Source organism: Astatotilapia calliptera, chromosome 20, assembly GCF_964374335.1.
Source record: "Astatotilapia calliptera chromosome 20, fAstCal68.1, whole genome shotgun sequence".
In the NCBI taxonomy this organism is placed as follows: Eukaryota; Metazoa; Chordata; class Actinopteri; order Cichliformes; family Cichlidae; genus Astatotilapia; species Astatotilapia calliptera.
This window is the reverse complement of record NC_137441.1, coordinates 26,256,450-26,272,654: the sequence shown is the minus strand read 5'-3', so window position 1 is coordinate 26,272,654 and position 16,205 is coordinate 26,256,450. Positions and strand designations below refer to the sequence as shown.

General features: G+C 38.7%; 1 protein-coding gene across 3 annotated transcripts in view; it reads left to right on the top strand.

Annotated features, from left to right (window-relative positions):
* The window catches only part of mtor (mechanistic target of rapamycin kinase), a 76,014-nt gene that overhangs the window by 32,486 nt on the left and 27,323 nt on the right, over positions 1–16,205 (top strand). For all 3 annotated transcript variants that reach the window (XM_026153152.2, XM_026153150.2, XM_026153151.2), the window contains 2 exons: positions 9,737–9,812; positions 12,220–12,359. In XM_026153152.2, coding sequence (XP_026008937.1) covers positions 9,737–9,812; positions 12,220–12,359 — 216 coding nt within the window. The remainder of the gene's footprint in view (positions 1–9,736; positions 9,813–12,219; positions 12,360–16,205) is intronic.

Here is a 16,205-nt window from a genome sequence, read left to right as displayed (position 1 = left end):
GTCTTACCCGTGCTTTGCGGGTTGAACCACTAGATACAGCCTGCTGCTGAATGAGGTGTGTTTGCCTGACTTAATAACAGTGTTTGCAAAACTCCTGCTTCTGGTTTGTCTTTTAAAATTTCTAACATTCCAGTCACTGGATGGGGCTGAAAATAATGCCTCTCAGGGAGGCGCTTTTATGTCCCGTTTCTGTGGAATTTCTCTCTCTTCCCTGATGTGCTGCCATCCCTGCCAACCTACAGGACACACAGGTGTTGGGAAGCAGCCTCAAGGGTATTTGTGGGGTTTCTTGAGGTGCCAGATCGTGCTCATGGGCATTAAGATAGTATATGAGGCATGCCTTCTGTGATAGTTATGTATGATAATTACCAGGCAAAAGAAATTAAGTGTTTTATGCTGAAATAGAAGGAGCTGTAATAACTGAGACATTTCTGAGAGTTCTTACTTTGAACTTTATGGCTTTTTCCTTCCCCACATGGACTGGAGTGAACCGTCTGGAAAAGACATACAAGTTCATCAGCTAATAATCATACTTTACCAATGTTAAAGTACAATTTTTGTACATCTAAGGACCCTTGTGTTTGCCTTAAATTTAATTATAAAGGGAAATTATAATTTTATTATCTGGGCATCTACCTCTAAGTAGAGTGCTGCAATAAATCAGTGCTGAAGTGCTACTATTTGACTCAATGATGCTTAAGAATGATGGTCCGTTGATTTTATTTTATTTAAATTTTCATGTAAATGAAGAACATACCTATATATTGGGGAAAACAAAGTTTAGGGATCCCAGACTTAATGCTGTCTCCATGTCTGGACATTAGCATTGCAAACAGAGCGCAGACAGGCAGAAGATTTACTTGATACCAAAGACCAATTCCTATTTTATAAATTGTAAAGTCTGGAAGCATAAAGCTGAAAATTGTGGTGCAGATAGAGTGAATGGAATATTACAAACATGGAGCTAAAATGAGATGTGACACTTTGTGGCGGTGCGAGGTTTTATTACATAATCTCGCACCACCACACTGAAAACGTTTCTTGCTTCAGGAGGGACACAGAAAGCCTCCAAATGTTTGGCGTGTGTCCTTTCCCAGTTCTCTTTTGGTCAGACGATCAAATAAGGAAACAGTTTAGCTCATTCTGCTCATCGTCAACTTTGTTATCACGCGGGACTGTGGTTTGGACCACAAATAAAAATTTTTTTAAAACCTTTCTTCAAATTCCAAAATATGATATAATTGTCAGGTGATCATCTGTTGCTCTCACGTGTCAAAGGGTGATGTATGTTTTTTGACTATTTTTCCCAGGCATTCTCTTACCTCAGTATTTTTTGTCTGCTTTTTAGAAAACTTTGCATTTTTCTCTTTAGGTTGTTCTTTTCTATTCTCCCAATGTTGCTGTTGAATATCGATTTGTGCTTTTAGTTTGCTGCCTTTCTTTGATTTTTAAGGAACACGTGGGAGCAATAAGGCACTTTATAGAAGAGTAATGAGATATTAGACTGCCTTCATGTTTAGTTGCTGCACGTTTTAAAATTTTGCATAAATTCTGAACTCATTAGATGCTAGACATGATCTTTCTCTTAATTTCACCCATTTATAAATAATAACGACTTTCTGTAACTATTATTTTTGTAGTAGTTTTTTGTATATCAGTCACTGGTGTCACTGATTGCTTTCAGTATAAAATGGTCAACATAGTTAGAGATTAGAACATTGTGGTTAAATTGAGCTACCACATACTTGTGCTGTAGTTATAGTTAAATTCAATTTGTTTTAAATGCAACACTGTGGCTCTGTTTTTGTTTCTGTTTTTCTTTCTAGTATGGCATTTGATGATGCATAGTGCCTCTTGACCTCCATGTAAATGTTAAGCCTAAGACACTTATGTGCGTCAGTCTCTTTTGGAAAAATTAGGATAATTTGCCTCCCTGTATTTTCTCATTGCCCTAACTGCTCCATGAGTCATTTCTCACTCCAGCAGTGCATCACTTTCCTTCGGTCCTGGACTTTGTCATTCAGGGTTAGTAATGAAAATCCAGCTGGAGGCTTTTGTTTCTTTCTTTTTTTCTTTCTTTTTAACATTTACCCTTTTCTAACACTTCCCCTTTAACCATGTCTCTCTAGGGTCTCTGTAAAAAATGCAAGCCTCTAAGCCTCTACTCTATTAGAGCTGTTCACTTTATATAACTACTGTGGGAAGCCTGTCTATTCCGTCAAGCAGATATTTTGCCTTTGGTGTTTAAGAAGAGTTGGACACCCTGCTGTGCTAATTGCAGCAGTGATCTGACTTTGATGAGTGAGAAGTACGTGGGTGTCATAACATGCTCACAGATGCTTTTTGTGTCCCTACATACACTGGAAGAACAGTTTGCAGTTAAACGTTGACCACAGGGTCCAAGCTGTCAGCAGAGCACTCTGTGTTCAGTTACAGGAAAGGCAGGAGGTGAAAGCACGAGCCAGTGGATTCCAGAGCGTCTATCTCAAAACCTTGAATTGCATAATCTTTACGAACCCCTTCCACTTGTCAGCTCTGTCAGCACAGAAGCTCCACATTTTGATTTGAGTTTGGCCCATTTTGAAAGTATTTAATTTGCTTGAGATACTCGAATGTTCCTGTCAAAATAGTTTTTTTTTTAAAAACTTTATTTTATTTTTTTATTATGTTGAAATATTGTAGTGGATCATATCTTTGTTTTAACCCTACAAACGTTTAATCAATGTTGGGTCTGTGACCAAATTTATAGATTTGAAAACAGACTTCATATTGATGCTCCATAGCTGAGGCCTTGGTATACAGCTGAAAGCATAGATTAGGAGGTTAACACAGAGAGTCGAGAAAATCATAAGAGTTAGGGTATGCTCCACACTCTAGGTTGTCTTTAACAAAACAATCATCAGACATGCCCTAAAAATAATTTCTGATCTTAGCTTTTAAGATCCACCAGTGCAGGTTCAATTTGCTTTAATAGTACTTTTTCTTCACTCTTTTATTAATATTTAGTACTTCTTAGTGTTTCCTTACAGTCTACTTTAATTAGTAGTACAATCTAAAAATGGCAAAGAAATTGAAATGACAACTCTGACAGTGCAGCTGCTATAAAATCACGAGATGAATGGTATGTCTGGACACTTAATGCAAGCAGCTGAGCTATAGCTAGATTTGAATTTCAAAATAATGCAGTGGATAATGATCTCCAACTCCGGTCACGTATAGGAGTAAAATAAACTCTTCCATATTTTCCATAATGAGCGGCACTGTATGCACCAGGGTATCCTCCAGCTCCGAGAGTGGCAGACTTCATTCCCTGGCAGACCATCAAGAGGTCCCTGCCTTAAGCCAGTGATGGCTACCAGGTGGCGTCTGCTGTCGTACAGCGGATGCAGGCCAGGCAGTGGCTGTCTGCTCACCCACCCCAAAAACCAGTAGCTAGGATAAACAGTACTGGAGGGATCGAAGCTAGATTAGGAAGAATAGTACTTTGTGTATGCACAGTTGGCCTTGTGGCATTGCTTCAGAGAAGCATTTCATGACACTGGAATGTAAAACAGTTGTGGTGCAGGTCAGAAAACAAAAACCACTTGTGCCAATGTATAGAGATTCCCTTCTTTCATCTTTTGCCAATTATTATGTGTTTTTGGCTTTTGGGTATACAAGTGAGTAAAAAAAAAAAAGCCAAAAATGCCACTTGCTATATAGGCTATAATTAATACCATATCTGTTATTCATAATAGATTCCTTACTTAAACGTATACTGATTTTGTGTACATACTTGCGTACATATGAAGTATATAAATAGTTAGCTGTTTAGAAGTTGTGTAATCCTTCTCTTTAAATGAGATCACTGTCCCCCGATGCTTGTTTCCATTGTTTAGGACAAAAATCAATTACAGCATGAGTTGGTTTCAGTTGAACTGAACAGAAAAAAGTAGAAGACCTGGCGTATTTAATTGGAAATATATTAAAATTGAATTTGTAGTTCAGCAGAAAACAATGTTTACAAATATCTTTGTCTACATAGCAACAGCAGCATTCCAATGAGGTAACTGTCAGGCTTTTTTTTGCCTGTTTTGGGCCACCGGAGACGCCTCGTTCTGTTGGCCTTTTGACCTGAAGGTGAGAAACCCAGGAGAAGGCATACTGCATCATTGTCCCAATGGAGTGATAATGTGGCGTAAACATAGGCGCAATGGTTTCTCTGGGCGATGCCTCAGTGACCCCCTCACACGCCTAACTTGCTTTGGGAGAGAGAAAAACAACATTCAAATGTCATCTTAAAGTTATGCATTTGTTAAATAACCAGTATTAAATATTTCTTTCCTCTTTTCAAGTGCTGCATTCGTGATCACTGAACTTTCTCCTCAGCTTTACAGCGATAGAGCAGAATTTTGTCTTTTCAGATAAATTGTTTCAAAGTCAAGGGACACTAAGTGTTTCCCTATGGTGCAACATCTGCTTGGTGATGGAACAACCGCCCTTTTGTCCTGATGTTTTTGGAGAAACAACAGAGACAATAGGCTAGTCAGATGGTGTCAAGGATGAGTTGAAGTATACATGTCTCAGGACAGTCTGGAACAAAACTGGTGAATGATGTAATCACTTTGTTTGCGTCCTTGCTTACCTCAACCACTGGTGCTTAACAAACACAGAGAATGAGAAGACCTTGTTTAATTTTGCCATGCTGGTCATCACTTCCATTGTGCAATGCTGAAAGATTTATATTCTGTATGTATTACAAGTTTGACTTTCAGTTTCTATATTGTCTATCAAAATATTATCAATAGTAGTGTTATTGTTTGGCTTTGAAGTCAGACTAATGAGGTCTACGGAGTAATTCAAATCCCTTTTTTCCCTCCCCGCTGTTTATTTGAATATTTCATTTGTAACGGGTCGTTCTTTTTCTAAGTGGCTATTCAGACAAACCCTCTTCCCTTGTCTTTGTCAACATCTGATGTCAAGATTCAGTAGTACAATGTTAGTTTTTTTTCTGACATTCAATCATGTTGCTATAAAAAAATGTAGAGTTGTAAAAATAGCTTTCAGTGTCAATCATTTCATGTTTTCCTGTGGCTGGTCTGTGAAGGGGACTGTTGGTTTGTAGAAAGACAAAACAAACAAATTAGTTCATGGTCCAAAATTTGGCCATGTTAATAGTATTTTCTACTATTAGGATGGCCCTGTTAAATATTCTACTTTTATAAAGGGCAGGTATTTGATCTGACAATAAACATTGTTGGTGTTGCTTGAATTCCAAACTTTTATGGTTTCAAGTGTTAATTACTGTGCCATTTGCAAGTGCTTTATATTCATATTTTTCTTTCTTAGTACATCTTAATACAGAAATTACTTTTGTTTCCTGTTTTCAGTTTAGGCTTTACGCAGCATTGCCTACTGTCTGACACATTTTCCTATGAAATTAGCTCATCTTGGTTGTTTAGATCCATTTAATTTTTCAAATGTCCTTTGTATGGGAAATGTTTATTTTTAAGTAGTGTTCTCATCTGCACAATGGAGAAACCCCCAAAACACAACCAATAATGCTCGATAGTTAGGGTCTTTCTTTCAGGGAGCATTGATTGCATTTTGGCTGCCCCACAAATGAACAGTTGTTTGGACGCAAAGGCAAGACAAAGTCTCCGTCAGTCAGTGTCATTTTCCATCAGTGCATGTAGTGGTAGCAGTTGTTGGTTTGGCTAGCATCAGTCACATGAAGGATTTAAATTTTTAAATAGAGAAGTAAAAGCCAAAGTATTTTTAAATCAAATACTACATAATAATGTCCTCTTTGTTTTCAGTATTTTTAGACTAAGGAATTAGATCGAGCACCTGGCAAGTAAAGGGATGAAAATCAGGAAGGCTCAAATGGATAGCTTCCTAATTAGATTTGATTGAGTCCGGTAATAAAGTCTGATTTCTTTTCCTCCGCGAGGTTTGCATACAAATTAACCTCTGAGGAGGAAAATGTCTACAATTTATTCAAGGATCATGCTCTCTCTCATCACCAAAAAGCCAGGCCACTTTAGAGTTTAATTTTTTGTTCTTTTGTTACCCCTCAGCCAAAAAGGCTGATAGGATATTGTCGTCACCCTGCTGGGTGGGTGGCAGCCTGAACAGGCCAGCTTTGTGAATGCGATAACTCGAGAAGGAAGTCACCTAGAACTTTTAAATTGATACAATTTGAATACTAAAAGGGAAGCTACAGGGAAGCTGGTCAGAGTTGATGGGAAGATGGATTGAGCCAAATACAGGGCAATCTTGGAAGAAAACCTCTTGGAGTCTGCAAAAGACTTGAGACTGGAGCGGAGGTTCACCTTCCAGCAGGACAATGACCCTAAACATAAAGCCAAGGCAACAATTGAATGGTTTAAAATAAAACATATCCATGTGTTAGAATGGCCCAGTCAAAGTCCAGATCTAAATCCAATCGAGAATCTGTGGCAAGATCTGAAAACTGCTGTTCACAAACGCTGTCCATCTTATCTGACTGAGCTGGAGCTGTTTTGCAAAGAAGAATGGGCAAGGACATCAGTCTCTAGATGTGCAAAGCTGGTAGAGACATACCCTTAAAGCCTGGCAGCTGTAACTGCAGCAAAAGGTGGTTCTACAAAGTATTGACTCAGGGGGCTGAATAATTACGCACACCCCACTTTTCAGTTATTTATTTGTAAAAAATGTTTGGAATCATGTATGATTTTCGTTCCACTTCTCACGTGTACAACACTTTGTGTTGGTCTTTCATGTGGAATTCCAATAAAATTGATTCATGTTTGTGGCTGTAATGTGAAAAAATGTGGGATGGTTCAAGGGGGCCGAATACTTTTGCAGCCACTGTAGGTTCAATAATAATTGGACAATTTTAATAATCAGAAAGATTGTTTTTAATAACTGGATTAACTTATGAAATGAACTCCAAGAAAAGATCTGGTCAGCATATCAGCCAAACCATGAGCCACTTTCTTTTTAATATTAGCTATCCAGAGTTCTAGCAGTGGTACAGTGCTCTGTTGTTTACAGTCAAGTGGCTTTGAAAATTCCTAATCATCATGTGGGCGTAACGGCAGAACTGTTGGTACTGTTTTTCTTCAGTCCTGATATAAGAGAGAAGAGAATCATTATCATCTTGCAAACTGCCAGGCTCCACCGTTTTTACATGTTTGTTATTGTACCAACATAAATGAGTGAATCTGCGATTGGACAAAAATAAAACTATTTCATGCGATTTAAGATGGGACTACTTGGTGTTTAGTGATTGTATGATGATCCTTTGATTCTTTTAAAATATCTTTTTCATTACTTGCACCTCTTTTTGGCTTTAATGTAGGTGTATATCCTTAGTTTTACATGTCTTTGTACATTTTTGTGGAAGAGCAACACAACAACAGTTTCAATCAGCTTTCTTTCTCGTTCATTTTTACACACCAGATTGGTAAAATTTCTTGGTGAGATGCGATAATATTGACAGCTTTACAGTCTCAAACCTCAGCACATGCACTTTTTGGTGACCTCTCCATATACCAAAGGTGCAATGTGTAAAAAGTTAGGAAGTGGTACTTGGGGCCCTGCACACATGAAAGGGTTTGACAGTGATATCAGTACATTTTCTGCTTGCTAATAATTTATTATTTTTTTTACTTGAGAGGAATGTTATGTGAGCATTGTCATCTGGATGTATTTAGACTGCATGTGCTTGGAGCTGGTAGCCAGATGGCTTTAACTGAGGGACAGTGAAATCTCCAGGGTCTGCAGGAGTGAAAGCCCTCCTTCTGATTTGCCATCCCAGATAAAGGCACATCTGGCCAGTTTTAACATATCTGTTTCTGTTAGGTAGGACATGGAGACTTGAGGTTTTTTTGTTCATTTTGAGGTTGAGAGTAAATTACAAACAACAGAAGAAGTAATTTTTTGGTTTGGTTTAAAATCAACAAGTATATACAACATACCTGTGTGATAATGTCAGGATTCTTCAGAATACTGGGTGGTAGTTGTGCCTAATTAAGAGCGTGGGATACTGCAACAGTGCCTGGCACCCTATCAAGCTCCGTGAGAGTCACAGACAAACGGTTATTTACTTAAAAGAAGCTTATTTTCATATTATGCAATCATAGTCTAATGGGATTTTCGTGAGGTCATTAAGTCTTCTTCCCTGTGTCATCTGATTACACCACCAAAATCCTAATGTCTGTCAAAGAACAATAATCACTGTTCTGCAAGATCGAGGGGATTGCTTGGTTTGATTCGTGATAGACCTACCTCTCTAAATCCAGCCTGTTCTCATTTACTGGGGGATTTAACTGATGTTTGCTCAAAGTTCCTGGCTTGTCACAAATATGGATAAATTATCCTGTGGTCTTGATTCCTTGAAATATGGACACTTGTGAAGATGCCCTTGGTGATGCATTTAAATGTACAGGATAGGCATAATTTTTCATTGTGCAGGGTTATCCAAGTGGTTTTTTGGTACCTTAAAGGCAAAGTGAATAGCGTACAAAGCTCCTAGAAGTGACATAAACAGCAGTCTCATGATTGACAAACTCGTGCTTTAGTCTTGTGGCAGTTCTTCAACCTACAAACACAGGCTTGCTATATAAAAGATAACTGTTACGTCTCAGCCTTCATCACTGCTGCGCAGGCACTAATGCTAAGGGAGACCTTCACTGTTTCACTGCAAACCCAGCTGCAAGTGTCAGGAAAAAATATATAAATTGGAATCACACAGGACGAGTACTTGCTAAAACTACAGTTCTTGTTGTACATGTTTCATATAAATGCCAGGTCTTTATCATCTAATAATGCCATGCTTATGGTATGTTTATGAACATTTTTAGTTAAATGTTTTATTAATATTGTGCATTAAAATCCAATCAATGTAATTTTCTGCAACAGATTACTACATTTATTTATTTATTTATTTTAAAAATTGTACCCATCATCACACAGGTCTGCACTAACGGGTCCTTTCAAGCTTTAGCATGACCCCTCGCAGCGCGGTTTCATCACAGTTTCTGGCCTTTACCCTTTGTCTAAGCAGATTTCTGACATGCATGCTCTAATGCCTGTCATCAGCTTTTGCTTGCTGTCCTCAGGAATTTCGCTGCATACCAGCACTTTTTGAAAGCTACATTTTACAGATGTATTGGCTGTGACTGCACACAGGTTTCTCAGTTGAGGAAGTATAATAGACTCGTGGTTCATATGAGTGTTTCCAGATGTGATGGCAGTGCGGGTCAGCGGTGGGCGCACAAACGGGAATTGTGACGTCTTGACAGGAAATCATCCTTTGTCAAACAAGCATGACACATGTCAATAGGTGCCTTTAGTTTTCCCAATAAACAACTTTGATTAAAGTATCAAACATTTATTTAACGTTTCCAAAATGCATTGAGAAAGGATTGCATTGATGGCTGGCTGGGATAAGAATACCTCATCATTGTGTGAGCTGCTTTTCTTCTAGGATCATGGATAAAGCACATTTCTTAGTGTTAAGGATAGCTGGGATTTAGTGAGAGGTAGTGTGTTGATTAGCTTCATTAAGCAGCATAGAAGTCTTTGCTGGCACTTCCTGTGATTGGGATTTATACATCCATGTCATGTTTTCCAAACGGTGTCCCTTTGCCTTGTCTTTCTTTTTAGATAATACCTGCATGTCCTCATGCTTAACAGTAAAGCTCTGAAAGCCCCTGTTTTGTGTTCAGATTGGCCTAACAGTTTGCCATTGTTTTGTCATTTCTTTCAGCATCAACAATAAACTGCAGCAGCCAGAAGCAGCATCTGGGGTTCTGGAATATGCCATGAAACATTTTGGTGAGCTGGTGAGTACTTTTTCCATTTTCCAACCAGAAAAAAGAAGGAAAAACGTGTCCCAGGTTTTCTTTCGGATTGACACTTGTACAACTGTTGTTGTTGCAAACCCTGTAAAAATGTTATCCAATCTGTTAAATTTGGCTCAGTTCACAACTTAATTCAGTTTAATTAGGTAAAAGAAAATTGCATTTCCTGGTTTAGAAAGATGTGAGCATTTGGTCCAAGTAAAATAGCTCATAGTATGTAGGTGTAGCATGGTGTTAAAGTTACATTACACATTTAAAAATGTGATTCCGATAATAATAAAGATGTAAACCCATGCCTTGATTTGCTATAAACTCCACTGCTTTCTTTACATCTGGTAAGTCTAAAAAATTCTTGGATAATCAATTAGACCATACTGGCCAGTATTCACATACACTCAGACCCTTTTATTTCTTCAAGCAGTTTTGGACTGAATATGTCTTTAGTGAGTTACATTGTATTAGGAATTCTGTCTGCACGTCTTCCTTTCCTTATTCTAATGTGGGGGTGATGGTTGTTTGAGGCAGATATCACCAGAACACCATGATCCTAATGTGCTGCATATGGAAAAGCCATCTGCTGTACTTATCAGGGGTTTACAGCAAGAGACAGAATTATGGACTCATTTGTCTAATTAAGATGAGGTTTGCATGTTCTTAAATTTTTTACTTGCTTTGTCTGTCTGCTGTACATGACTCTTGGGCCCACTGGGCCCTTTTTATGATGCAAAATAATGTCATTTTTCATCTAAACAAAAAAGGAGCAATATTTCTCTCTTAATGACGAGCTTTTCCTGTGTGGGATGAGTCATTATAAAAGTTAAATGAACTGCTTTGTATTCTTTTGTTTTCACTCTACCATTGTAGAAAAATATTGGTTTTGTTTTTCAGATTTTTTTCTGTTCACATAGAGCACCACACCTCCTAAATGTTACTAGAAACTCGGTTGTTTCATGTTCTCCGTACATGGACCCGATCCATATTTGAAAATAAATTAAATAACTGTCAGAGTGGACATGCTTTGGATATGATTACACTGATTTTCCACACAAGTTACATAACAGGAAAAGAGCATTTGGTTATTTGGATCGGTCTCCCTCCCTTTTACCAAAGTTACGTCATTAACTAACTGTGGTTTTTCCTTTTTCCTCGAATGAATGTGCCAGACAGGCACTTGAGGCACATTGACAATAAGTTGAGTAGACTGGTGTTATTCTGTTTTTATTTTGGATTTATTTATTTATTTATTTATTGGAGGGATATGATTTACTGATTCATTTATACTAATTGCAACAGTTGTGAACATGGATAGAGTCTGAAACTGTCTCCAAAATAACCAAAAATTTATAATAAGCCTTTTTTCCCTATTAGAGTAATTTGCCATTAGTTTCTTGGCATTGGCTGTCCCCAAAATCATATTTCCTTTGAGGTCATTGGATATTTGCAGCATCATAAATCATAAATGGGAATTAGTATCTCCACACCAAGAGAAAACAATAGAAACTTTAATAATTAATTGCGCTAAAACTTGGACATGAAGACAAGACTGATTAAATTTGATCTATATATAAGTATTGCCATTGCTCAGTCATTAATGCAATATTTTTGTTTAAGCCCTCAAACCAAAGCGTAGAGTCTGGGCTTTAAGCCTATATTCATACAACTGTCACTTCAATGTATATTGGTATAAATTTAAAATTACAATGGCAGCCGGTATAGCTCAGTGGGTTAAGCAGGTGAACCATAGGCTAATGCAGAGGTTAGGGATAGACTCTGACTTGAGATCACTGAGTGCGTTTCCTCTCACTGCGCTTTCTCCCAGTTTCTCTGTCTTCTCTCCTGTAAGAATTCACACCTGATTTTATAATCTGAGTTTTATAACTAATCAACACACTACCACTCACTAGATACCAGCCCTCCCTGATTTGTATATAAAATGACTTTTCTTTGCCTTAGAGAGCAGGTTTTCTGTTTCTCTGTGAAAACTTGGTAAAGACTCAGTGAGAAGAGTTTCACTCTGGACCTTTGTTAATGTGCTGACCATGTGGAAAGCTTTACCATGGGAGAATGCAATGTTTTCCTGATTAGTATACACTTCAGGAACCCTCACAGTAAAGTGTGTGCTTAATCATTCGTGCATGGCTCCCTAAAGAAGTCCTGGAAGTCATTGGTAGATGTAACAGGTCCAGGATTGCTTGTTGAAGTAGAAAATGTCAGCCATACAGCACAGTAAGGTACTGTAGATGGAAAAAGGATTGCTCTTCCAAAACTCTTTATTACGTTGTCCAATGGTCACGAAAAAACCCACATAATCCCAAAACATTATGATACAGTGTTATAGTTTGATATGTCTTCTGTAATCGCTATCCTACTGTATTTTTTCATCTTTTAGGAAATCCAAGCCACCTGGTATGAGAAGCTACATGAGTGGGAAGATGCCTTGGTAGCATATGACAAGAAGATCGACATGAACAAAGAGGATCCAGAGCTCATCCTGGGGCGAATGCGCTGCTTAGAGGCTCTGGGAGAATGGTATGTTATTAATCTTACCTAGTATGAGTTCAGTAGGGCTAAATAAGAATAAGTTGACAGTGATAATATGTTCTTTGTTCTGTTTTTTTGTTGTTGTTGTTGTTGTTGTTTGTTTGTTTTTTATCTTGGGTCACATACATACATAGGAAGCCATATTCCTAATGAGACCTGACATTAGGTCTCTCATTTGATACCTCTGAGTTGACTAAAGACATTTTACGAGAAAACACATGAACAGTCACCCAGGACAAGCCAGAGGTGCTGCTACACCATTGAAGCAAAGCCTCAACGCCATAATAGCCACCCACTTTGATAGAGCATACTTAGGGGAAAAAATCACAAGATGGATAGAAATATGTTGATCATCACAGAGCTCAAAAAGCAAAGCAGATGTTAATTAGCTTATATAACCTGCTGTCATTATGGTGCACACTATGATTCTTTCCACAAGAGAATGATTCAGCTGAAATAGAGCTTTGTGTTTGTGTGTGGCAGGGTAGGGCTTAGAGATGATATAACAGTTGACCAATGTTAGGTTTTGCTACACAATGACATTGTGAAGGTCTCAGTACTAATCAAAAAGTGATTTAAGATTGCGCAGTTGATGCTTTTGACAGTCTTATTAGAGAGTTGGACACCTTTTAAGCAAATGTTTAGTCTAGAAAGTTTGAAGGAAGGAGCCTTTAGAATTAGGAAAGTCTAGCTGCCATAATTCTGCAGTAATGAGTCCTTCTGTGTTCTGTAGACATTAGTCAGTTTTGCGAAAGTCTGTTATTTCAGGATGACTGAATGCAACACGAGCAAATAATCTGTGTATATAGAGTCATTTTAGCATGTTTTTTCTCTGCTTTAAGGTGGCTTTCATTGTTAATTGGAACTTAAAGCTATATAAGGCACTGAATGTGTTCCTCTTGGGGAGGTCTGCCTGTCTAATAAAGCCAGTTATCAAATTTTAGGCATACTTTTCATGTGTACGTTTTCATTTCATTTGGTTTTCACCTTTAAAAGTATTTTACAGTGCCAAAATATACTTCTATTTGTCTGCTGTAGACACATGTGCTAGTTTACTTGAGGTTGTACCTGTTGCCTTCATTGTTATGTGATATCCAGGCAGATGGAAAACAACTTCATTTCACTGACCCCCATCCAGCCCCGTCTCTCTCATTTTCTCTGCCTATCCTTCCTCCCTTTCTCATCTAAGCTTCTTCCAACACCCTGCCATTAAAGCACCTGCAGTTGGTTTGACTGGACATTTCTTTGATTGTTGTTAATGCAGAATCAGTCTTGGTTGGATGCACCTGACCCCAACAGGAACCTCCATCTGTTTGGTGGGATACTCGCTGTTATCAGATTGTTATGGAACAGTACACTGATGATGTTCATCTGTAAGAACAAATGAATGTATAAATAATTGCAGATGTCACAGAAACATTATCTTTTGTCAGTTTCCTTTTCATTTTGTCCAGATGTGCTTGGCAGGAAAGTCATTTTGTGTGAAATGTCATTAGAATGAGAAGATCCTTTTGATATGTGGCGAGGAAAGACCAGTATAATATTACAATACTTTAAAAGTACCAGTTAAAACAGTTTCTCGTGGGTAATTTAAATGTTTTTGAATCTCAAACCTGTTAAGATAAGACAAATATGAAAAAACCCATTAAAGACTAAACAATATACAGTATGGAAAATACAGGCTGTGACTACAGTGGACACTTGTCACTGTTTTTAACACTGAGTTTCATCTAAGTTTGTATGTTGTAATTTCTGTCTTATCTGCCGCTGACTGATTGACCAGCAGCAGCACAAGGAAGAGTACCCACAGACCAGTTGTACCACACTGCTCCCTTTGACAACAGATACTGTCTAAAGGTAGATAAGCAGTCAGAAGCAATCACGCTACCACTTTTGGACCATAATTTCCCCATTAGACACCTCTGATATGCAAATCAGTATCTGTTCGATAAAAAAACATTCCTGTGCATCATCTTACTTTGACTTTTGTAGTTCAGTGTCATCTTGGCTGTCTATTTAATGTTCCAGTATTCAGTTCTATTTGTTACCTGATTAACAAGACATGTTAAGTTCAGTTTTTTCCCTCAATGCTATACATACTCTGGGGTTGATCTCACTCCAGTACTTTAAATTTGTTTGCTTTAATTGGAATGTTTTCGTTTCTTTTCTTTTTTTTGTTGTTGTTGCTCACCGTTCTCGTGGTTTTTTTCTTTCTCTTTTCTTTCACTGCTGTGATCACCTACTTCCCCACTCACCTACAAACAACACCCTCTATTTCTGCATATTCACACACCACGCAAACACATGTGCTCAACGGCAGCACATTTACAACAGCCTCACAGCGCACACAGACTTATAGGACACACACGCAAGCCACGCTTGTTCATATTAGTGAATATACACACACATAGTCAGACTTATGGAGCCTCTCACCACACATTTTTTCTCTCTTTCTATTTACAAACAAGTGATGTTTCCACATTCTCTTCACCCATCTAAACGAAACACCCAGCGTACATCATTAGACATACACACACAATTATGGGCACACTAAGGTTTGTCACATGGAATGTAAATGGAGCTGGCACCAGAGAAAAAAGGTTAAAGATATTTAACCAGCTTAAAAAACTACAGGCAGATGTTGTTTTATTACAAGAAACTCACAGGCCTGTCACAGGTTTAAACGAACTTAAAACACCTGGTTTCCTAACGTGTTTGTAGCCTGTTATAATTCTAGACAAAGGGGAGTAGCAATTTTAATACATAAAAATGTTAATTTTACAGTACTCAATGCAGTTATAGATCCAGAGGGTAGATTCCTTATTGTTAAGTTATCAATATTTAACAAAAAGCTATGTATTGTAAGTGTATATGGTCCAAATGTTGATGAACCCTCATTCTTCCACGGATTTGTTAGTGCACTCTCTGAAAAACCTTGATTGCACACTTATTCTTGGCAGCGACCTCAACCTTGGACTAAATGAAGAAATGGATAGGCTCAACACAACAGGAACTCAGCGCAATTGGCAGTCCACAAATATAATCAAACAGTATATGAGCGACTATGGCCTTTGCGATGCATGGCGCTCCCTTCACCCCAACAGTAAGGAATAGTCTTTCTTCTCACATGTCCATCACTCCTACTCTCGTCTGGATTATTTCCTAGTCAGCAGCTAACTGCTGAGTGACATCTCAGACACTGAGATGCCCACCCTTCAATTTTAAATCCATGTAGACATTGAGGGTTCTCGGGAGGGGCCGTGCTAACACCTGCTGCTCTCTGGCAGCAGCACCATGCTCTCCCGTGTTTTAAATGCACCTTAGAACAACACGGGTCTTCACACACCCCTGTTCTCTGCTGGCAGAGCCGGCGGGCACTGCATCCCCCTCTGGCTTCTGCTCCGTGGCTACTGGCTCTCCTCAGCTCTTCCCAGGAGGGTGGCACGGATGCCCCTCCGGTGGTCCTCCTTGGGCTCTCGCACTCTGGGGCCTCTGGATGTCTGGAGCCTGGATCTCCTCCATGCCTGCTTCATGCCCTGGGGGATGGGGCTATGGCTCTCTACACCCTCTAGCAGACCGTTACATGGGGAAACCTTTTGAATACAAGCGCGCTGATCCACAGAGGTGTGCACACGGGTGTTCACTGTTCATAGACATAAACTACACCTTTATTGGCTGCTATTTCCAAGCACATTGTGCACTGTCGGTCCTGCTTTCTTGTCGGTCTTTCTCTCTCCCTTTCCTATCCTCAGTCATGTCTGTCCCGTCTGTAACAACTGAAAATAAAATAAATAATAACAACAAAGGTCGAACAAATGGACCAATACGGCAAGG